Source organism: Dunckerocampus dactyliophorus, chromosome 11 (genome assembly GCF_027744805.1).
Source record: "Dunckerocampus dactyliophorus isolate RoL2022-P2 chromosome 11, RoL_Ddac_1.1, whole genome shotgun sequence".
NCBI lineage: Eukaryota > Metazoa > Chordata > Actinopteri > Syngnathiformes > Syngnathidae > Dunckerocampus > Dunckerocampus dactyliophorus.
In genome coordinates this window covers 26,504,369-26,528,490 of record NC_072829.1, presented here as the reverse complement: position 1 = coordinate 26,528,490, position 24,122 = coordinate 26,504,369, and the positions used below count along the sequence as shown (strand labels likewise).

At 43.2% G+C, this 24,122-nt stretch overlaps 2 protein-coding genes across 8 annotated transcripts in view; one reads left to right on the top strand and one right to left on the bottom strand.

The window, feature by feature from the left end:
* Positions 1 to 321: 321 nt before the first annotated feature.
* slc25a51b (solute carrier family 25 member 51b) lies at positions 322 to 4,997 on the top strand. Of its 2 annotated transcripts, none has more exons than XM_054791820.1 (2): positions 322 to 458; positions 2,963 to 4,997. In XM_054791820.1, exon 2 carries the CDS (start codon positions 3,047 to 3,049, stop codon positions 3,965 to 3,967), a length of 921 nt encoding a protein of 306 aa, XP_054647795.1. In that variant the 5' UTR covers positions 322 to 458; positions 2,963 to 3,046; the 3' UTR covers positions 3,968 to 4,997. The 2 variants fall into 2 exon arrangements, with proteins under 2 accessions (XP_054647795.1, XP_054647794.1); XM_054791819.1 differs by having other exon boundaries at positions 2,960 to 4,996.
* A 1,258-nt stretch (positions 4,998 to 6,255) lies between these two features.
* frmpd1b (FERM and PDZ domain containing 1b) overlaps positions 6,256 to 24,122 on the bottom strand; it is a 37,422-nt gene continuing 19,555 nt past the window's right edge. For 5 of the 6 annotated variants that reach the window (XM_054791811.1, XM_054791812.1, XM_054791813.1 and 2 more), the window contains 12 exons: positions 23,888 to 23,933; positions 23,469 to 23,573; positions 20,778 to 20,873; positions 18,601 to 18,726; positions 18,333 to 18,452; positions 16,461 to 16,594; positions 15,419 to 15,545; positions 15,058 to 15,150; positions 13,799 to 13,981; positions 13,284 to 13,485; positions 10,367 to 11,308; positions 6,256 to 10,248 (listed from right to left, as the gene is read on the bottom strand). In XM_054791811.1, the coding sequence (XP_054647786.1) occupies positions 7,814 to 10,248; positions 10,367 to 11,308; positions 13,284 to 13,485; positions 13,799 to 13,981; positions 15,058 to 15,150; positions 15,419 to 15,545; positions 16,461 to 16,594; positions 18,333 to 18,452; positions 18,601 to 18,726; positions 20,778 to 20,873; positions 23,469 to 23,573; positions 23,888 to 23,933 (4,609 nt within the window). In that variant the 3' untranslated portion in view covers positions 6,256 to 7,813. The remainder of the gene's footprint in view (positions 10,249 to 10,366; positions 11,309 to 13,283; positions 13,486 to 13,798; positions 13,982 to 15,057; positions 15,151 to 15,418; positions 15,546 to 16,460; positions 16,595 to 18,332; positions 18,453 to 18,600; positions 18,727 to 20,777; positions 20,874 to 23,468; positions 23,574 to 23,887; positions 23,934 to 24,122) is intronic. The other variant, XM_054791816.1, reaches the window with a different exon arrangement.

Here is a 24,122-nt window from a genome sequence, read left to right as displayed (position 1 = left end):
ACCTATGGACAATTTAGAGTCGTCAATTAGAAGAGCACGATGAGCACGATGCGCTTGCGACATCTAGTGGAGAAATGCACACATTGTAGTTTGGCAAATGCCCTGCCACTTCACGCCTCTATTGAGGGACAAATAGGTGAAGGAGATAAATACATAAATTGTATCGTAACAGCTTATTAGTTGAAGGTCCACACAATCTCTGTCACGATGGAATCGCTCTCTTCAAACAATACATATAAAGTACGTTCCATATAGACTTTTTGAGTTCCGCTTCTATCCAGAAGGTGGCAGTAATGCACTCCGATGATTGTTATGCCAACGGACACATCAGACAGAAGAAGAAGACCTGTTGCTGGGGCTGCAGACACGACCTAGAGAATCACTGGCCTTTCACTCAGCTTATAGGAAGGGCTGCATAACACCTGTCACAGAGGACAGGACGGCCATTAGTGTGCACGGTAGGTGTATTTAAGCCTGACGTTTCGTGAAATGTTGACGGTCCCTTTTGAAACTCTTGGCAGTCAGTGTGGCCATGGTGTCCCCAACCTGTCATCAAGCAATGCGGCTCCTTGTTGTACATTTTGACTGACAGGCTAGCATGCTAACCCTGTGCTGTAGCTCTCATCATAACATATTCTTATAAACCTTATTCCTTATAGTCCGTCTGTTTATTCCTGACTGACAAAATAGAAACGCCCAGCTTCAGCTGTGATAGTTCTGCCAGCAAGGCAAGCCATAGCATGCAGGCGTTTAGCATGTTAGCTCCTGTGTAGTGATGAACGTTAACCTCCGTGGCCGCACTTGTCTCTAAATGTAGAAATAGCTGTGAATCTTGCGTCTTATACGACTATTTGTGTGTGGCCAAGCCTTTTCTGTGTGAAGCTGGTGTGACGGAGGAAGCGGCAACGAAGCAGAGGGCGTGTTCGAAATCGATCGAAGGCACTATGGCGGACGAGCTCCGAAACGTCAACATTGCTTTTATAGTAATAGTTGTAGTAGTATTAATCAGTGTATACAGCACCGTAGGTAAAGTCGTATTGCTGCGTATCGTGGTACCACGTTAAGTGTTCGCATTTTCCGTTACATCGTTGTCTGTTAGCTACAGCATGAAATTATGTTGAGGTTGAGCAACACAAATAAAATTAAACCTGCCAGTAGGCCCCGTCGTCTATCTAGTGTTTGTCCATACATTTGATAGAATTTCATGTGTGACGAACAAATGTCGTCCAAAGGCCTTGTTCTATTTGTAGCGTGATTTTCCGCTTGCACTGTAACTTGTAATTTTATATCTCATACATACACAAAACAAAATGTGGCCTAGTAGCATCGTTACTCTCCTTCCTCATGGTTAAGCTGTCTACTAAGTAGTATAAGCCTTATCAGCAACCAACAGGGAGGGACAGCCAGGTTGTTAAGGTTAAAGACTTTAACTTCCTGGATGTCAATAGCAGGCAGAAACGTCATGCCCTGACTGCTCAACTTGCACATGTTGACTGAAAGATACATAGAAATGAATGGTATTCTTAATTGGCTGATACACAGTAGGATACAGTTTTACATACTTGTCACTGGCAACATTAAGTTCCAATACAAGAGCTGTATCAGTTCCGCTTTTTAGAATATTATCCTATTTTGGTTACCTTATTCTGATACATTTAAAGGACCAACATGTTATACACACTTCTTACTGTGATGCAATGTAATTTTGCACCACTAAAATAAACACTTTTTAAAAGAATACCTCTTTGACAGTGTCGTCACTGAGCTTTATTATCCTTGTACAGTTGGACTTTGAATAAATAATAGAATTACCTGCTGCATGCGTGGTGTGCAAAAGCAAATAACCGCCTGGATCTCTGGATCTCTCTTTGATGTATCATGAGCGGTCAGCGTCTAGCAGCTTTATCTACCTCTGCATACTGTTTAAAATGGTATCGGTTGGTGTGAAACTCGTGCGTGTTACGCTGTTGCTTACAATGAGCTCATCAGTGGTATTGATGCTGGCTGAGCAGTTTGCCCCTTACCGCTATTACAACATTGGTTCTGTTGCTGCTGTGCTGTACAATGTACTTGTATAAATGGCCATGTGGTCAAAGAGAGCTGTTTGTTTCCACGTTTTCATGCACTTCAAATCAATAGTAAAGTTGAAACATTAAATAGATATAAAATGAGTGTCTAATTATAGCCTGCTTCCAATGAACTGCTCTCTTTGTGGTTTCTTTATTAGGATTGTTAAATCAAGTAGTTACGGTGACAAGAAATTTGACTAAATTTGAGACTTGACTACTATTTTTTTCTACTACTTATCACATTATAACATTATCTCAACCATTTTCAATGTACAGTGTTTCCTCGTTTAACGTGGGGGTTAGTCTCCAACAAATACCCGTGTTTAGTGAAATCCGTGTAGTAGAAGTTGATTTTTTGGTTGTTTTTTCGTTTACAGTGCATGTTTTTTCGTCTACAGAATGTTTTTTTGTTTATTTATGTTTTTTTGTTTACAGGATATGTTTTTCCGATGATTATATATGTTTTAAGGCTGTAAAACCCTCCATCCATTTTCTTCTGCTTAATCCGTGACCGTGGGTCTTCAGCTTTGTCCTGGCGCAGCTCTGCTGTAGCGTCTTTTTTCGCTGAAGGCCTTGGTGCAGGTGTCTTTTTTTGCGAGTGAAGAACATAGCTATGGGTAGTTGTTGCTGCTGTTTTTTCTTCTGGGCGAGAATGTTCTTATAAACAGACATGCCCCCTTCCATTATATTTGAGAACTGTAATGGACGAAACATCAGAGGGTCCCATTCAGAGGGTGACAAAAATTAAAACTCAGGAAGCGGGCAAACACTTTTCACGCCACTGTGTGTGTAAACCTCAAATGAACTAATTTATGGTAACCTCCAACTGTAACCCTGTAACAGCTCGAGCTACAGCCACAGCAAAATTTAACTTAGTTTCTCCTTCATAGCAGGTGTCTTCTTCCAGGAGAGCAGTGCTGACGTGATGGTTGAGGAGCACCACGCGGCACACTGAGCCTCCCTTGGCCGTCGGCACCATGGACTCTCCGTCAGCCCAGACGCCCCCACCACAGGCCTCTTTAGGCAAAGGAGGTCACCCCTTGCTTTCCAGCGGGCCTCTGAGTGCCACACTAGGGCCTCAAGGAAAGCACTATGTCTGCGGCTCCATTGCGGCTTTCACAAACATCCTAGTGACCTTCCCCATCCAGAAGGTTCTCTTCCGTCAGCAGCTGCACGGCGTGCTGGCCATCGAGGCGGTGCGACAGCTCCAGAGGGATGGGCTCAGGAATCTATACAGGGGGCTGCTCCCCCCGCTGCTCCAAAAAAGCACCACCGTGGCCATCATGTTCGGTTTGTACGAGGACTTTTCCAGAGTCCTTCTAGAGCGGGCAGACGGCAGTGGCGTGCCGGAGCTGATCACACGAAGCTTCGCCGCTGCGCTGGCGGGAACAGCAGAGGCATTCCTGACCCCCTTCGAGCGCGTGCAGACGCTCCTTCAGGACCACCGGCACCACGGACGCTTCAACAACACAGCCCACACCTTCCGGACACTTCTAACAGAGTACGGTGTCAGGGAGTGCTACCGTGGCCTCGTGCCCATAGTGCTCCGCAACGGCCCCAGCAACGTGCTCTTCTTCGGGCTCCGCGGGCCCATAAAGGATCAGCTCCCAGAAGCTACAAGCAGAGCGGGTCACCTTGTTGTCGATTTTGTCTGCGGTGGAGTGCTGGGGGCGGCCCTCGGCATCATGTTCTTTCCGTTAAATGTCGTCAAGTCGCGGGCTCAGGCTCAGGTGGGCGGCGCCTTCCAGCCTTGCAGGCAGGTGCTGCTCACAGTGTGGCGAGAACGCGGCAGGAGTGTGGCCATGCTCTTTAGGGGGGCCCACCTCAACTACCACCGCTCACTCCTCTCATGGGGCATCATCAACGCCACTTACGAGCTGCTCCTGAAGCTCATATGACTTGAAATCTCATCAGGAGGAAGAACAAAGGATGTTTCCATGACATTGATGTTGCACAGTCAGCATGAGCTGGCCACTTGCCATCATGACTCTGTGTAGAGACATTTAAACTGTATACTAAACTTGTGCCAGGGTCCAGTTGAGGGAGGAAAAAAAAAGTCGTTTTCAGTGTGTTTGTGTGCACCTTTTTTTTTCTTTTTTTTTTACAATATCAAGCAAAAGAAACTGTTCACAAGCTTTGCCACATCACTGAAACCACCTTTTTGTGCATTTGACCATTGTGATACACTGATTTCTCCCAATGAATTGTCAAGAAAAGTGGAATAAAGTAATGGTTGGCAGCTTTTGTCTGTTTGTCTAGAAAAAACAAGCAAATACAATCACCATGTACTACTGCTACTGTATTTGTATTATGACTAAGGCAATATTTAATGAGCTCAAAAACATTACCTTTATTTGTTTGCTTTTATATAATTGTCCCTGACATTTATTTTGGGCTCTCTCCACTCCGTCCTTCCTTATGCCACGCTTGCTCTCCTCCTCCGTCCGTAACATCTGTTGACATAATGGGCTCACATTTCATGCTCGAGTAGCTGCAGCCAGTCAGCGCGCAGCCAGCCGCCCCTGACAGCCTGGAGAGGCGTACAGGCGGCGCACACAACCATAATGGCTGCAAGAGCAGGCAGAGGTAAATATTGAGTGGCACAAAAAGCTCAATCTGCCATGTAAATGGACCATTTGGCTTATTTCTTCACTGCTTTTCATTTCGACAGTACAAAGTGTTGCCTTTTCTATAAGATTGGACCTCCCCTGTCAAAGTAAATGCTTTTTCCCTTAAGCACAAACGGTTCCTGCCGATCCTCACGACCAAATAAACATCAATGAGTTGTTGCGTGTGTTTGTGTGTTTTATATTGAATTACGTCAGTTTCCTTAAATCATGAGGGCATTCTTTATAGGATGAAAAAAATAATTCGCTTTGAAACCCTAAATTTGGGAAGCTCTGCTTTAAAAAAAAAAAAAAAAAAACACTTCATACTAACCCAATACATTCTGCCCAATCTCGTGACCCAACACACTACTTGTTTTCTTTGTTTGCAGGAATGACACTGTGGGAATGTGTTGGGTTTTTTTTTTACATGTGTCATACTGCAGACTTTCTAGATTACTTGAATCAAGAAGGCAGACAGATAAAGATGAGATTAAGGACAATCTGACGACTTGGAAGGGGTTTGGATCAGAAAGGTCTGAGCTGCTGTGGCTACAAAGCCTCTCAGCTCTGTTTCTTTTCATCCCAACAAAATTATAGCGCTCTGTGCTTTAGATTCGTATTTAAATTAAGGGAATGTACACGTTCCAAATTGACTTGCTGCCTGGTGAAAGGGACGACAGCAGCTGGGGGGCCCTAGTTCTGCAATAAACACTAGCCGCAGCATTACAGTATCTCACAAACCCGAGTTCTGTACACCCTTCACATTTGATTACAGCATATTACCTCAAGGAACAACAGGATATAAACGAAACTGGATATAACCTAGAGTAGTTGAGGATGTCCCACAGGTGCTTAATTAGGTTTAGGTCTGGAGACAGCTATTTAGACAATAAAGGCTGTGTTGACCCATTTTCAGTGGATAGTAAATTTATACGGCCATAAAAGCTGTGCACTGACTACTCTAATATTGTCCCTTAAGAAGACCTAGTGGAATAAAAATGGTTGCTTAGTGAGGGGTGTACTCATTTTTTGTGTGATAGGTTAGCATGTTGGCCAACACAGTAACAGCCTGGAGATCGGGAAGACCTGGGTTCTATTCTCCCCTGGGCATTTCTGTGTGGAGTGTGCATGTTCTCCCCGTGCGTGGGTTTTCTCCGGGTACTCCGGTTTCCTCCCACATTCCAAAAACATGCAGGTGAGGTTAATTGGCGACTCTAAATTGTCCATAGGTATGAATGTGAGTGTGAATGGTTGTTTGTCTATATGTGCCCTGCAATTGGCTGGCGACCAGTCCAGGGTGTACCCCGCCTGCTGCCCGAAGTCAGCTGGGATAGGCTCCAGCATGCCCCCGCGACCCTAAAGAGGAGAAGCGGTATAGAAAATGGATGGATGGAGTGACAGCTAGTTTCATTACAGGGCTAGAATATTACAAACACCTCTCACAACCACAACAATAAACATATTGTCAACTTAATACCACTCTGATGGTGCCAATCAAAACAGAGCACTGCTTACTGTAAATAGCTTAAAAATTGCCGACTTACCTGAAGTAGAACCTGAAATGAAGAGCATCCATGTTTCATAACAAAAGGTCAACGTGTTATTTATTCCCAACAAATACATTTCATGGTACATCTGCATAATTGTGGGCACAGAAACGGGGGAAATGTACAACCATAACCCAGAAGGAAAAGAAACAGGGAGGTGACACAGGCACTGGTTTTCTGCTTGGGCCTGCTGGATGAATCAACAGCACATGCTACGAGTCCTAGTACGTCTGGATGTTCTAATGGAGGCCGCTACTATTAGTGAGACTACAGCTCTTCACCAAATGTCGTGTTCCTTTATCACATTTGTATAAGAAGCTGCAGCAACTGTTTTGTCTCATGTGGTGTGATCAAGCAGACTAGTGAACACTGACAACCTCACAAACATCAGTATGGAGTCTTTATATCGGCAATGCCATGCAACTTTTGCCAAACGTTGCAATCCACAATGCGGTTGATCCAGACCAAGGAAAGCACCACAAACATAATGCAGTTATTGGGTTTTTTTTTTTCAATGTTGACACAACAAGACAAGAAGAGTAATAGTGTGTAGATGGAGAATTTGCATAGCCATAAACTAAGGTAGTGACAGAATAAACAAAGTACAGGATCTCAGTGTACGGCAGTCGTCACTCGCGTGTGTACCCGAACAGGAAACCATAACAATGGTGGTGGCTCAGTGTTTTAAGACTTTGGATCGTCGCTACATCAGAACAGTCACTTTTCCAAAGCATTTCAACATAAATACCTTGTTTCACGCCGTGGTCCTTACTCTCACGTTACCAGAAAATATATACGGATATATTTATATATATGCTGTCCTTTGGATGCAAACTAGATTATAATACTGCATAATGTTTGTGGATGATTGGAGTGTTTCAGAGATATGAGAAAGGGAAAGTGTAGAAAAAAACACTTAACACAAGGTTATGTGTCTTATAAAAAGGTGCAATCTGTAACAGTCAGACGTATGCTCCCTGATTTGTAATGGTGCTGTCGGATCTAAGAGTTATATGTGGCTGTCATGTTGAAAAACGGAATCCTTAAAAAGGTGCAAACCTGCACATAGAAAACAAATTGGTTCCCTTTTGTGCATTTGTGTTCAGTAAACTGCACGGTTCTGATTTAAAAAAGGTGACATTTTACAGATTACACCTTGCAGAGGGGAGGAATCTTTAAAGCAGCAAAAGGTAATATAATACTGTCTTAAAGAGAAGAAAAATAAAAATTCCAGTGACATCCATAGTTTTGTTGTTTTTCTTTAACCACCAGAGACCTGAACGTCACAGACCACGGTGCAAATATTGTAAAAAATAAATACATAAATACATAAATGGGCAATCCGTCCTTACATACATACACATATTGTAATAAAATAAGAGTAATAAAACTCCTATGTACAAATGCATAGTCCATATGCATCCCCAAAGAGGCCAGGCAGAGTTTCCTCTCCGTATTTAGGTTTTTGTGGGGTGTTTTTTATGTAGATATGTGTCATGTGTTGTGCTGTGCATGGCACTTCCTGTACAAAGGGTCTACACAACTCCTCTCGTACCGCTAGAGTCCAAAGTTAACAGTCTGTCACGGGTTAAAAGTTGAGAGGTACACCACCGGGAGTATCAGGGGCGACTAATGTGGGTGTCCGAAAGAGTTGTGTGAGTGCAAACACAGACGAAATGAGTACAGTGCAGCGTTTGGCCAACAACCTCACGCCGTCACCTTCTCCTTGGCTCTGTCCAGACCCATTCAGGCCCAAACTCTTACCCCCAGTTCCGGCTGTCTCCACAGCCCCAACAAACTCACGGTACAGGGACACAATTTCTTTCAGCTTGTCCATGGGCTCCTGGTCGTCGACGTCGTCGTCCCTCGTGTGGACCAAGCTTGCGTTATGGCAGCTGTCACAGCCCGAACACGGACTGGTTCGCATGCAAGCTGCTGATAGCTGAACCAACGCGCCAAAGCTGTTGGATAAAGACCGCAGGGCTTCATCGGGAGCCCAGCCTACACGTGTCGCCCGCTGACACCCGGATGCCAGTCGTCGAGCCTCTGCTTGGAGAAGAGTCCTCTCAGCCTCCGTCATACAGGTGGGGCTCGATCCCGTGCAACATGGTGTTTGCGTACTGTTGCCTTCACTTCCATTGTGATTCTGGTCGGCATCCATTTTGTTTGTTTGTTCGGGTAGTACTCTCTCCAAGACCGACAAAAGCTGATCTATATCATGTCGCAGGGAGGCAAAACCTCCTTTCAGGCCACCGTAGTTCTTGTTGGTGAGGGAACGAAGGGGACCCCCGAGTGAGGTCGTGGGAGACACAGGACATGAGACTAAGGGACTGAGCTCAGAGGAGGCAGTAGAGAAAGTAGACAGTGGGCGAGGGTTGTCCTTCAGCAGAGACAAGATATTAGGATTTGGAGGGGGTGTGGTGGGTGAGGGGACGGGAGGGGGTCTGGCCGTTTTTGGACGCGTGCGACGAGAGAACTCATAGACGGTCAGCTCCTCGTCAAAGCTGATGCCATCCTCGGTGTCGCCACTGAAGCAGTTGGCGTAGACGGTACGGCAGCCACAGGCCTCCCGCTGCTGCTGCGGAGGTGTGCCGTCTCCGAGGGAGGGTGTCGGCGAGTCTCCCCCAAGCTGCATGTTGGACATGCCTCCCATTCCCACTGCTGAGTGGCTGCGTGACTGAGGCTGCTCTGATGAAACACTGTGCGCACTGTTCCCTGTGAAATTCAGATTGGGATGTGACCCGTTGGTCCCGTTGACCTTTCTCAAGTATGAGCTCAATTCCTCAGCCTCCTTAATGGTTGCTATGACAACCTCAGCTCTATCCTCTAATACGTTCCCTGATTTTGAGGCCACCGTTTCTTTGTCCTTCACAGGGGTCTTGTTTATATCGGACAAACCGCTTGCTACTGACAGACCTGAGCCAAACCCAGATGTGTCTCCGTTAATAGAGCTGGTGGAGGGATAATCCAGGGTCCCTAAAATCTCCTGGGAGCGAGTCATGTACCAAGGAAGAGCCTGGATCTTCCCTCTAAGGGCGGAGGCTGGTAGTCTGCCTCCAAGGCTGGAAGAGCTGCTCCTCAGATCTGAGCCAGACCCAGATCTGCGCTCCTCTCTACTCTCGTGGCCTTTGGAGTTGCTTGAGGTGAGCGAGGTGGCAATCGATACTTCTGTGTTTTTGGGTGACAGGCTTTCATGGCTCACGGACACCCTCCTGGGGCCCGACTGGATGCTGCCATTGCGGCTGCTCCATGGGTGAATTCCATTTGTTGGACTGTCTTTAAAGACGCCTTTGTTTGGATCCGTTGGGGAGACTGGAGAGCTAGCAGGTAATGATAAAGGATGGAGAATTTTTGGAGAAGTGGGTTTAGGTGGTACTGGAGGGGGAGCAGACAACTTTGTACCTGAATTAGAGCGTGGGATGGCAGGTACATTTGGTGGCTTTTTTGCAGGTAATGCAGAGCCATTACTTTGCTTCTCCTTTTCATTAGGAACGTACATGTTGTCTTTGGAAACATGTTCTCCATTTTCTTTTGGTCCTCTTCCCTTTTCCTCAGTTTGCAGCGCAGTGATGGGTAACGGCTGCTTGCTACATCGCACTGCTGTGATCAGTGGTGTGGACAGAGGCAATCCTCCTGTCCCGTATGTGACCGACTTGAACTCCATAGTGTCCGGCTCCATCTCCAAGAGGTCGGAAGACATACGTCCAGAGGCGTCCCCGTTGCAGTGGGCATATGATTTCCCATGCTTCGGAGATTTGGGTGGTATAATCTGAGGTTTGGGAGGCAGCTGGGGTTTAGGTGCTAATGGTGGTTTAGATTTAATTTCAGGCTTCTCAGAAGCTTTTGTTTTAGCGGCTAGGTTGTTAAGTATATTTGTGGGACCTTTAAGCTCCTCTTTCTTGACTTTAGAAGGCTGCACCTTATTGGAAAGGGGTGAGGATGGCTCTTTTCCTGAGACAGCTGGAAGAGAACTCCAAGTTCCACTCAACCTGTTAGCATTCCGCCGGTCTGCCAGCTCTACGTCTGCAAGAGAAGGACAAATTTTTATTTAAAAAAAAGGTATTCTGCCATATGTTCTCCCCATCAGATAGAAATGTGCAGGCCACTTTAACAAATAATCATGAACTCATAATAAACAAACCTGAGAGATCAGGAACTGGAGGAGTGAATCTCTCCTGTGCATCAAAAAACTCTTCATCCGACTCTGATGCATTCTCTTTGACCAAAAGAGCTACTTTGGGGTTGGGGGAAGGAGTTTGGAAGAGAGACTCTTCATCCTTGGAGAGGCGCTGCTCAGCCTGTCCTGCTTTGTGGCCTGGAATGGAACTGGTTCGTACTGGGACTTTGGGAGGGGTCTTCTTCTTTCTTTTAATAGGCGCTCTGTCGAAAGGCGTGCTGTCAATCATTCTGAGATCTCTCGAACTGGGGATCTTAGAAATGCGTCTCAGTACCTCCCTTCCCTGTTCTTCCACTTCATCTTCCTCATCCTCATCATCACTAGTAGCCCCAGACGGGCTTGAGAGGAAATCAGCTTTAGAGAGTTCAGCAAAGCAAAGACAAGCGTTGTCATTGGCCCTGTAGTTAAGGTTGGTCGGTCGTGACGGGCCTTGGTGGCGTTTTGGTTCGAGGAGGAAGGGTTGGTGAACATCCAAAGTTTGTGCTGCATTGAGATGGTGAGGAGCTTTGAGTGCAGCACTGGCCTCCTCGAGAGCAGTGCTCAGTGAGCCGCTGGACAAGCTGGAAAAGCTGCTGGTCACCCGTGGATCCGTGTGGTACCAAGTGGTCTCCAAGTTCATTTCCTCGTCCATCACACTCAATTTACGCAGACCGCTTCCTGCCGCGCCTCGTTCCTCTTCACCCTCGTAATCCTTACCTTCAGTTGTCACAACGATCTTCACTTCCTGTTTGCCTTTGTGCTCCTCCCTCTCTTTTCTATCCTCCTCTCTCCTCCTGTCTTGCTCCTCCCGCCGTCTTTCCTCCCAGTCTTGACTTGCCGGGTCAGGGTGTTTGTAATTCTGCGAATCCATCGGGTCATCCTCGTCCGTTGAGTCATCGGAGTCACTACAGCAGCGAGACACATAACCTAACACGACAAACAATATGTTAGCACATATTGCAGTTCATTTGTATTGTATATTACCATGAGTGGCTTTTCTAACCGTAAACATCCTTGGTAACAAACAAGCGATGGAATTACAGTTTCTCACTAAAGAGTGTACACCCTCACATTTCAGCAAGCATTTTTATGACAGTATATCTTCAAGGGACAATAATATAGAAATCAAACTTGGACATACCTTAGGGAGTCATCTTGTATAGAAGTACAGATTTACTATCCATGGAAAATGACTCACAGATTGTCTAAATACTGTAGCTTTTACAAGTGAACACCTGTGTCATGCTAGTAGGGTGGTGGTAGCATCATGGTCAGGGGCTGCATGAGTGCTGCCAGCACTGGGAGGCTGTGGTTACCTGACCGGCTCCATAACTACATGAGGTGCCCGCCAGCCTGGTTTCCATTCAGGTTTTCAGTTAATAATGAGCGACGCACTAGACCAGGGGTGTCAAACTCAATCGCACAGGGGGCCAAAACTGAAAGCCGACTTTAGGTCACGAGCCGAAAACCCCCGCCCCCACCCCCACCCCCACAGATGCTCGTTTGATGTTGTGAACATGACAGCACATGCCCCAATAATCTTGGCTCAAAAATGTTAGTGATTATGGTCAGAGAGGGCCGCACGGTGGCCTAGTGGTTAGCATGTTGGCCACACAGTCAGCCTGGGTTCGATTCTCCCTTGGGGCATTTCTGTGTGGAGTTCGCATGTTCTCCCCGTGCGTGCGTGGGTTTTCTCCGGGCACTCCGGCTTCCTCCCACATTCCAAAAACATGCATGTTAGCTTAATTGGCGACTCTAAATTGTCCATAGGTATGAATGTGAGTGTGAGTGATTGTTTGTCTATATGTGCCCTGCGATTGGCTGGCCAGGGTGTACCCCGCCCGTCGCCCGATGTCAGCCAGCATAGCCCCGCGACCCGAATGAGGAGAAGCGGCATAGAAAATGGATAGATGGATGGATTATGGAGAAAATGTTACATTAGCATTGACAAATAGGTAAGTAAGCGGCCTACATAAGTTTTATCCTGGTTCCCCGCCCGCGCAGTGCTGGGATTGGAACATATCAATATAACGCACCAGTCAGCTCTGGTTGCGTTTTCAGGCTGGGTTGTCCCAGCCTGAAAATGCAACCAATGTGCATCGAATATGTTCATGTCCATTCATTATTGCTTGAAATGAAAAGTCTCTGAGACCATGAATGTTTTCCTCACTGCTGATTGGATGAGCTAGGAAAAGGGAGGGTGAGACGGCTGCGGGTATATACCGAGTATTTGTTTCAGTAATGTGATTGTTGATTGACCACGTCCTCATCATCCTCTCAACATCCGGGAAAAAGCTACAGCATTTTATATCCACAAGATGTGTAACACGGAAGAGTTTGCAGCTGTGGAATGGCCGGATTATGCGTTTCCCAGCATGTTTTGCTGGAATTTAAATGATCGCTTTTGACTCTTTAAATGCTATTTTGTACAGGCAAGTTTTAATAGTTAAAGCGGTGTCGTTTCTAGTCATGTACAGTTAAATTATTGTTACTTTTGGTCTGAATCTTGTTGAGATCTGCGACGCGGGCCAACTGCATGCTCCAACAGTTCTGTGGCCTGGGCCTGAGTTTGACACTAATGCTTTAGAAAGAAATGCATTCTGAAATGCAAAAGGAATGTTTTAATACACGATGTGTGTTGTGGACACCTTGAACTTGTCAGTGTTCTGGTAAAATAAGCATATCTAGTTTGCTTGGCTGGAATTAAGTTATGAAAATAAATGTTGCAAAAATGAGTAGCTCTAGCTCTCACAGGAAAAAAGGTTGGAGACCCCGACTGTACACTGACTACGGGATCATAGAATGGTTGCTGAAATGTGATTGGTGTCGTCCCTTTTGTGAGCTATTGTAAATATCAAACGGCCATAATCAGAAAGTGATTATTTAAAGCGTTTTTGCTCACTTGTTAGGGATTCATAGCACACGCCCTCTACTATGGCGAACTCCCCACACACACCTTCTTCAGCTGGAATACGGTGCACCCTCACTTTGGGGCGCCCCATACGGAAGACATTGAGACTCGGATCCACCAGGAGTTTGCAGTACCCTCCCAGCAGACACGCGAGGTCTTTGGCTGCCAGAGAGTCCATCAGTAAGGCAAACGGCTGAGAAATGGAGGGCATCGCAGACGCCAGTGTAAAGCAGGAGTGATTTAAGCCAGAGGGTGAGGGAGAAAGAGGCAGTGGAGTGGGACAAAGGAGGGAGAGAGAGTCACATTTGAGTCCAGTGAATTAGCCTTATGCCGCTCACACACACACTTCCTTAGGCTACATGGCTGTCACAGGAGGGATGCTTGACCTATATTTACTCCAGCATCAATTCTCCAAATCTGTGTCAGCGTATGAGTGCCTCCACTTTGATGAATAATAGAGCCCTATATCTCAGTGTTGGTGTGCATACAACCGGTAGCTTGCCTACCTTCATGTCGTGCAGTGAGATGCGCAGTAGACTGACTTTGTCCGACTCGGAGAGCAACTCCACCCGGCTGATGTTGCTGAACTCCACCAGCGTGGAGATGACGTTGAGCTTGTGGTTGATGACCTGACTCATCCCGTACTTGGCTCCCACTAACAGGCTGACCAACACCTCCCTCTCCTGAAGCTGAGTGTAGATGAGAGATGAAAGCATACAAACATATAAACAGCCGTTAGCGAGTATTCAATAAGTGCAAGGTTGAAAACTAAGGGCATATCATTATCACCATTTGCACAGTCTAATAAGATACAATGCAAGAGTTGTATAAAACACCGTGCCCTTCAAATATTACAATGCTGAGTTTTGTTTGGTTATCTCATTTAGTTAAAGAAGAGTCAAATGATATATTCGACACAGCACTCAGTCTGGTGCAGTGTGGTTCCACACCATGGCAAACTCCATCCACAATAATACACATATTGTTAGACGAACACCTCCAAAGTGAACATAATCTTTGGCAGGGCACAATGATTGATACAGCTCTCGTGAACTGGCTCTAATTAGATTGTGCACGTAGCCGTAATGTCTGTGTAAGTAACATAATGGGGATTTTCCATGTTAAAAGCACATCAGATCAAATTTTCAAAATAGTCGTATTTCAAAACAAACTAAAATCACATAAAATATTTTTACTATAATTTATACACAATAAATTAATGAAATTAATTAGTCTCAAGTACATATTTTCTTTATTTTGAAATAGAAATATTTTGAAAATTTTCCATTTTTAAATCAAAATGCACCAACATATTTAATATAATGTATATTGTATATTGTAATGTATATTAATTATATAAAAATATTTCATGAAATTTTGTGATCGTCTGAGTTATTCTTTTTTATTTTGAAATATAAAGATTTAAAAAATATTAACATTTCAATTAAAAATATCGTTCAGAGTATCGGAAAATGACAGTAAATTATAAGATTTCAAATCATTTTGTAATGTTAAGTATTTGTTTATTTCGAAATATGAATATTTTCAAAATGTATTATTTTGAAATACAAATATGTTAAACGACATTAAAAATTTTAATGTCATTTTCTGATAATTTGACGTATGTTTTTTAAATTATTATTTAATGTTATAATTACATTTTAATATTTAATTGTATTAGTTAAATGCAAATATTCCAAAAATATGTTGGGCAGCTGAGAAACACTGCTTTAGGAAGATGCTCCAAGCAACATCAGGCTCTTACCATCATCGTAGCCGAGTAGGATCGCCCCCCATATGAAATGAGCTCTCCCAGCTGAGTGAGGTAGGCTAGCCGAGCCTGGGAAGCAGATATTACCTAAATAACAGCGCATTCATAAAGAACGTGAGAGGGAAAAAAAGAACACAACATCAGTGTCTGTAAAGGAAGAAACTTCACTCAACATGTAGGCTGCAGACATAACCCTCATTTACTCTCCCACTCAAGCTGTCACTCCATATATCACTTTAAAACCCACAGGAGGCTTAGCTCTCAGGCTAGCCAACAACCACAACTACATTCTTTTTATTAGCCATCATTTTGCACTACATCCACAGACTCCTCCTCGGTCAAGCTTGTACTGTACCTTCTGGCGTGGCTCAAGCAGGGACTGGATCTTTTTGAGGTGGTAGTTGATGGCTTTCCTCAGGTCCTTTTCCCTCATGTTGCTCAACAGCGTGGGAGAAATGAAGCTATCAAGGCCAAACTCCTTCCTGTCATCGCCACACACAGAAAGCATCATGAGCACCCTGATACATATAACATGTTTTTTTTTTTACAATTGTTTATACACTAAAATGAAAAAAATCATTTTGTGCCCCGCTCTACTGTCATGGGTAGTGTCCCCCTCCCTGTTTCCTTCACACTGCGTAGGCATGTGGCCGCAAAACCAAGACCAACACGTCTGCCGTGTTGGAACTTATCTGCCATTTAGGAGAGTGACGTAAAGTTTGCCTCCTGCAACACATGGAACTAAAAATATCTTGCGGGGGTTAAATAGCTTTAAATTAATACGAAATTTGAAGAACAAACACTTGACGGAGTATGCTCACAGTGTGTCGCTGTGCGGCACTCGCCCATATGTGTGTGAAAGTCACACAGCGAAGTAAATAACCCCAAAAATAACTGAATTCATCGGACTAGATGACCAGCCTTTCTGAGCGGTGGAAGACGGCAGGTTCCGCCGACTGCTCTCTCACTTGGAGCCCCCGCTACCTGGAAGGAAATATTTAACGTCGCCCTGCTAGAGCTCCATCGCACAATGCACTCTCACATCCCAAGTCTCCTTAAAGAAGGCATCTCATCCTCTGTAAGTTTCACCAGTGATATATGTTCTCTTGAAAAATCACGCTGGCCCACCCCCCCACCTTTTATTTTTTTAATAATTACCTATTTTTTGGGGCCCCTGACTGGAATTGTCCTAACATTTCCCCCTGCATATGACACACCTGGCCAACAGCACTTACCATAAATAATTTGAAAAAACCTGCAGTTAAACCACGTGATCGGTATCAGCCGATCTCACTCATGAACGATTGGTATCGGAATATAATATAGACAAAATATAGCTCATGCTGACATGTTTTTGCACCACATTGCCGCCAGGTGACTGAGCACGCACAACTCACGTAATGGCTTTGATGGAGGTCCTGGTCAGTCCGCAGCTATCCAGCCTCTCGTGCATGTGCAGGGCAGCGAGACGAAGTGCAGTGTTGCACTTCATCTCCACAGCAAAGCGCTCCTGTAGAACGTCGCCAACACTCTGGAAGCACATGTAAGCAATGTGTGATGAACACAAATACAATATCAAGCACGCGAAGTAGACAGGAAACCGTATGCTTGCATGGGAAAGCGTGCACTCTGTGGTGTTCACACTGTAAAACAACACAAGACGTGCATCCTTGCGCATAAAACCAACATTTGGATACACAGTCTATCATTTAGAATGCAAAAGCAAACACAGCAAGAGGTGTAGACGCAGCAATAAATCAGCATGGCACAGGTGGTTTTCCCAAAGAAGCACTGTGTTCTAAAAATAGGCAATCCGCAGCTTTGAGGCCAGGCAGCCCAGGTTGGAATTAGTCTTGAGTTGACCCTGAACATTGAACAACACCACATTACAGTAAATCATCGTTATGACCAATTATGGTGTTAGAATACACTATACGGCTGCAAATGTATTGGGACACATCATGATTCATTCAGTTCATCAGTAAAGACAGGGCTGCCAACTTCTAAGAAAACCTTGACGTGAGACTTCATGTCTGACCAACACACACCCAATACTCACTGCGAGTGCAGTGATGGTTATTGCCTGCCCAACCAAAGAGATGCCTTCCTTTAAGCAAGCTTAAGTGCCGACTCACTATCTCCCCGGGGAGCACGGGCAGCACTTACACTAAACTTTGATGTCAAGTAGGGGGATACAAAAAATTGCAGCCCATATAGTAGTAACACAGGCTGCTGTTACGGCTCTAAGCCAACTAAAACACAACTCTGAACCCCCCACGTCACTTCCTGTCCACATGTCCGAAACACACACACGAGCACATGTTTTATCTATGTCTTAAATGGCTTATTTTCTCTGATTATGTCTACTATATTGGGTAATGTGAGCATAAAGGTGACTACTTCATGTCCAGAGGGCTCTAATAATGTTAAAAACTGTATTTTGAAGGTCATAAACAGGTTTTCTATGCTCCAACTACAAAAATATTCCATTTATAAATATGAAATCCTACTTATCACAGTAGAAAACGGGGGATTACGATAAATACTTGGGGTGTCAGGAGACACTCAGTTCACGAGACGGGACGGTACACGAGATTGTGTCTATGAGATTTTAACAATACTTTTAAGAAAAGTACAATGAAAAAAAATATAAAAAATCTAAGACAATGTATTGCAATCTACTAATTTAATTTCAACTACCTTACCTTGCATTGCTCCTCACGAGGCTACACTCTTCTGCATTCTGTATGTACGCTCGGGGCCCCGCCTCCACCCACCAAGACAAACAGACTGTATGACTGACAAAAGGGCTCACTCCGTTCATGCTGTTGTTCTACGGAACAAATGCACCAAGGCCCTGAAACCAATGCAAAGAGCGAAACCTCATCCTGCCTGTTTGGAGGCAAGAGACGAGGAAAACACGCACACATGGCAATATATCGAAGCCAGCAAAATTATTGAGTTTATCTTCATTTATTGTGTGATTGATGAATTTATTTATTTATTTATTTATTATCACCTCAGTCCTAGTGCGCACGAGACAGTTTTGTTCTGAATGAGACATTGTCACGTTTTAAACCTCGCAAGGTCTTGTGGCACGAGATCTTGCGACACCCCAAGTAAATACTAAGAAAAGCACATGCATACAAATCTATTGGTATAACAAAAAAGATTGCTACTGGTATCGGCAGATTTACAGCGCTGCAGTATCGAACATGAAAAGGTGATCCCAGACGGAAGCAACCGTTATGAGGATATGCGTCACTAACCTGTAAAAAGAGATACTCAAAGGCAAAGGGGTCGTCCTGCTGCAGGTCCATCGGATCTCTGGGGATGAAACACACTCGGAATAGACATCTGTAATCATGGGAGTCTTTTTTCTGCACCACCTGGTGGGGACATGAGACACCATCGTGAATTAAGGTCTGAAAATGAAGAACATCATTTATCCCATTGATTTCTTAATCAGTGCTGGGTGATAATATGGTTTTAAAAATGTTACGCAGGAGTAAATCTGAAGCCACGTTGTTTTCTCACCCTCTGTATAAGCTCATCTTCATGCAACAGCAGAAGTTTGGTGATGCTGTACTGTTGCTCTAGCACCAGGGCAAAGTATTCGATGGCCCGGATGGAGAGTTTATCCTTCAGAGTCAGAACAATATCCTGGAATGGTGAAAAAACAACAGTTCAGACCCCCTTAAACAAACATGTTTCACCCTAGGCTTCTGATGGCAGACGGTCAAATCCAAATTTCCTCATTCCCTTTCCCCTCCTGCGGCGAGGAATACCAACTGCTGTAACAAAATTAGTACTTTTTTTATACATTATATTTACAAATACCAAATGGGTTACATCAGAGGCATTTTTATCTCACATACTGGCACATTCCACTCCTTCTTTCCTCCCCCCAGCAGCCATCAAATTAATTGCTTCTTATTATCACACCACTGGAGTGCAGCTACAGCCTTCCCACACTCTAACACCCTTGAGCAATCATGACATATCTTGCAGTATGACTAGCTACAACATAACACTCCCATTTTAGTCTCCTAGAAACTTAAATCTGGTCCCAGGATGCCAAGAGACGGTCTGAAACAAGGATCATTTGTCGACAATGATGTCAAAGATGAAGTACGTGTACTCTAGCTGCTAATAGTCTATCCCTCTACTGTATTGTACACCCCACACTGCAGCAATCATTTTATTATACCTTTTCAAGGGACAACACTACAGGAATGAAATGTGTATATAACTTAAAATAATAGTTGAACTAATTGTCCTATGACAGGGGTGTCCACAGGATATTCTAAAAATATAACTTAACAAGCAAACAACAAAAAAAAACCTTACAAAAGCAAAAATTTTAAAATCAGCAGTAATTTCACAAAAATAAAGTCAAAATATTCAGAGGAAAAAGTTGTAATCTAATGAGAAAAAGTCGTAATTATACGTCAGAATATTATGAGGAATATTATTTTAGTAGCATAAAGTTGAAATATTAAAGAAAAAGTACTTATTTTTAAAGTTGTAATATTATGAGAAACAAACAAAACAGCAAAAAAGTAAAGTTTTAATTTTTGGAGTTTGAGCAAAAAGGTATTATGTTACGAGAGCAATTTATAGAAAGTCAAAATATTGTGGGATATTGTGGATGAAAATTTACATGAAGGAAGTTGAAATGGTTGGGAAGAAAACAGCAGAAATGGAAAAAAAAACAGCTGTAATTTTACGAGAATAACATCAAAATATTGCAAGAAAAAGCTGTACTCTAGCGAAAAAAAAAGTCACTATAATATGAGAATGAACTTGTAATATGAGGAAAAATAATGTTATTTTAGTAGCATAAAACTGAAATATTACAGGAAACATTATTTTTTTTTAAGTTGTAAAATATGAGATACAAACAAAACAAAATAAAGTTGTCCATTTTGGAAAATTCGGTTGGGGGGAAAAAGTTATATTAAGGGAATAAAGTCTAAGTATTATGCGAATAAAGTCATAATGTTATAAATATAACAATTCCGAAGATTATTTAAGAAGAAAGTTGGAACATTTAAAAAAAAAATGCAAAAATGGGAAAAAAGAGCTAAGAATAAAGTTCATACTAATACGGTAATAATAATCTTCACCTACAGTATATCACAAAGAAATATATATAACTTCTTAGCATTTCTACATGTGTTGGTTTACAAAATATCAAAGTGCATCCTTTCGCTTTTCTGTATGTGGTCCTCGGTGGAAAAAGTTTGGACACCCCTGTCCAACGATGATAACTCAACACAGCTATTATTGTCGAAAGAGCTGGCAACATCACCTTGACCTTCCGCTTCCTCAGCAAGGCACTTGTCATCTTGGAGGTGCGTTAGCACGCGTTCACGTTGCAAAACTGCCATGCGGCCCAGTTTCCCGAGAGAGGGATCACATCACGCTTTGCTTCACAATGTCACAATACATGCTGGAATTCATGTTACTCTCGATGAACCGCAGCTCCCCAGTGTCGGTAGCACTCATGCAGGCCCAGAGCGTGACACTACCAACAGCATGCTTGACAGGGAAGACAGATCTTGCAACTCACTTTTGTTGCCAGCTATTTAGACAATAACGGCTGCGTGTTGACTCCATATATCCAAGTGTCTGACACACTGTATGTTAGAGAGAGCTAACATTACATTTTCCACTCACACGTCAAGTTCCAGCACATGCACGCTACTTACCTTAACAGTGGTGGTGTGGTCAAACTTGAAGGCCTTGGTCTGTCCGTTCTCTAGATAGACTTTTAGAACATTGGGCAGGAAGAGAAGAGAGTTTCCCTAATAAAGAAAAAAAGAAAAACAGAACATGACGACGCTGCACTGTATAAACAAATGAACGTGGGTGCTGAGAAATGCTGCTGTCAAGCTGAAGAGCCAAAGAATAACAATGCTGCTGAATACATCACAGCATATCATAGCATTCCTATAGCCTATTAGCAATTATAGCAATCAGGTTTGATACTTGGTATTTTTTTTTTTATTGTCTTGGTATAATGACAATCAATGTTGGTGTAACGTTGTTTGAGTGGCTCACTGTCTTCCGGTTACAGTGTTAGATTATATATACTTTTAGTAAACGAGATTAGGACTCGGACTTAACTGACATGAAGTTGTATGACATCCCCAATGGTGGTGGACTATATCACCAGTGACTTACACTCCATTTGGCCCCGCAAGTCCAGTTCTGGTCGGATTTCCGTGATGAGGAATGTAGTTCTGCGTAGTTGCTGGGGCATTCAAGGGGAGTTTGGCTTTTCAAAACAATATGCGTTCAAAGGAGTAAACACCTTTGCATCATAAAAATGCCTCCTCAAAAAAAAAAATCACACCTCACAAATCGCTCGCTGTTATATTTGTCTCCCGCCGTGTCCCTGGAGAGGCGACAGTGCGCAGGGACACGGCGGGAGACAAATATAACAGAGCGAATTCTGACGCTGCATTTTTATAATCCAAATGTTTTACTCTTTTCAACGCATATTGTTTTGGGAAGCCAAACTCTTTACTTAAATGACCCAGCAATTAAGCAGAACTACGTTCCTCGTCACGGAAATCCAACCAGAACTGGACTCGCGGGACCAAATGGGGGGGTAAGTCACTGTGGATGTAGTCCACTGCTGATGGTGATGTCATACAACTTCATGTCAAAAAATCCCAACGGTTTGTTTGACAATTATGGGTGGGGGGTCTACAGTACATCTTGCGCATGTTCCCAGCCCAGATGTTGGATCCGATCTTGGGCTCAAAAAGGTTGGTAACCACTGATCTATTGTGTTGATAAAAAGGGGAAATGATCCATTCTAAATGAAGGTAAAACAACTGGCGACTGCCATGTCCAGTTTTATTTACGAGGAGCAGCTTTAAAAAGCAGCAAGGTTCAGAAATGAGAGACACCAACAAAGAGTGCAGTAAGTGCTTATACTTCATAAATCCTCCTAAAAAGGCAGCCAAGGATCTGTCAGGATCTAACAGCCCATGTTATATTGTATGCTTTTAGTTATTTTAATATCGTTGTAAAAATGGATTTGGAAGCCAGAGCTAAGAAGGAAGACAAACAAGTTTTTTTGCTGCTTTAACTTCTATCCTGAATAAGTCAGTGGAGCAGAAAACACATCAGATTTCGATGAAACAACCTTCCCAACTTCGGTTTAATATGAACAAGTAACAGCTTTGCGATTGCAGGCTATAATTTTATCATCATTACGTCGGAAGACCTTCTGAGATGTCCAGCAACTGATGTTAGCAAAGTAAATTGGATTAGGTTGCTCCGGCATGATTATTGGATTGCAACAGCCAGGATATACAACGTACCGAGATGTTGTCAGTGCAGCAACTCAACTGGAGATGTTGCCTTACCGATTATATAACACTATGATTTATGTTTAGTGACGTTTATAATAGATACAGATCAGCTTGAAAATTGAATCAAGTCATTCCTCAACCTAAGATGCAGCCCGTGTTGACAAACAGTCAACAACAAAGTCACCCCAAGAGTCCCGGTTGTTTTAGCTCAGGGGTGTCCAAACTTTTTCCAGCAAGGACCATATACGGAAGAACGAAAGGATGCAAGGGCTACTTTGATATTTTGTAAACCAACGAATGAAGTATGCTAGTAGAAAAAAAACTGCATCTCAGCTTTGTGACATAGGTGAAAAAGCCTATTTTTAGTATGAACCTCACTCTTTGCTCTTTTTTTGCCCATTTTTGATGTTTTTTTTAGATTTTTCTAACTATTTCAACTATCAAATTTACACTATAAAATAATTAATAAACTGAATAAAATTAAATACATTTAAATAATCTTTGTAAATTTTCTTCTCATAATATTATGACTTTATTCCCACAATATTTTGGGATATACATGTATATTTTTATTCATAATGTTTATTAATATTACTTTTTATATTTATATGATTAGATTATTTATGCTCATAAAATTGTGACTTTTTCTTGTTTTCTTTTTTCTCTTTATATTTTGACTTTATTCTCATAAAATGACAAGTATTTTCTCCATTTCTGCTGTTGTTTTTTTCTTTCTTCTTGTAAATTTTCTTCTCGTAATATTATTACGTTATTGTCATAATATTTTGAATTTATTCTCTTAATATTCACAATGTAATTTTCCAAACTTTACAAATTTATTTTGCTTTGTTTGTTTCATTGTTTCATTGAAGTTTTGTTTTTTTTTAGTTTTCTTGTCAATTTATATTTATAGAATGGGCCACGGGCCAATAAAAAAACGTCCACGGGTCACAAATGGCCCCCGGGCCGCACTGTGGACACCCCTGTTGCAGCTGAAACTCCATATTTGATTCAATGTTGACTTTCTGAATGGCCGGGTATCGGAATACTTTTGCCCATCGAGTGTGTTCTCACCTGAGTGTGCCCGTTGACCACCACCTCTTCTGCAAAGCGCACTTTAACTGGATTACTCCTCAGACGAGCTCTCTTCTCTGCTGACATGATAGATGATTTGGGATTCTGTAACACACATAAACACACACACACACACAGCCAGCGCCTTTATGTTTGAGCGGAAACACACTGGCTGAACTCAACGAAAGGACGAATGCAAATCATTCTTTGACCAACACACTGAGTATTAGTCGGACGCAACAGGGGCTGACGTGCTGTTTGTAAATTTGCACTGAGTAATCTGGGAGCAAGGATGGGGTCATTAATTCATGTGAAGTCACATGCTTGAAATAAAGGGAGATGTTCATATGAGCGATGGTGCAATGACTCTTTGTGAAGGCGTGCTCAGGGAACTTCATCAATGTCTCCTTTGTACTCACAGTCATGTGCCGGAGGATCGTCACAGTTATACAATCTTCCAGGTCCCTGTGCAGAAAAACACCACACACACACACACATGTGCAGAGATCATTTTCTTGTCCAGCTGTCAAGTAAGCACTTTCCTCTGCAACCTTTGCCCCAAACTCGCTAAGCCATTCTCACACATACGCACACCCTCACACATGCACCAAACTAACACACTCCTCCGAACAATGAACAGCATCTCATGAAAAG

Excerpts from the sequence above, each read along its gene's own strand:
- slc25a51b (XM_054791820.1), top strand. The coding sequence starts at position 3,047 with ATGGACTCTCCGTCAGCCCAGACGCCCCCACCACAGGCCTCTTTAGGC.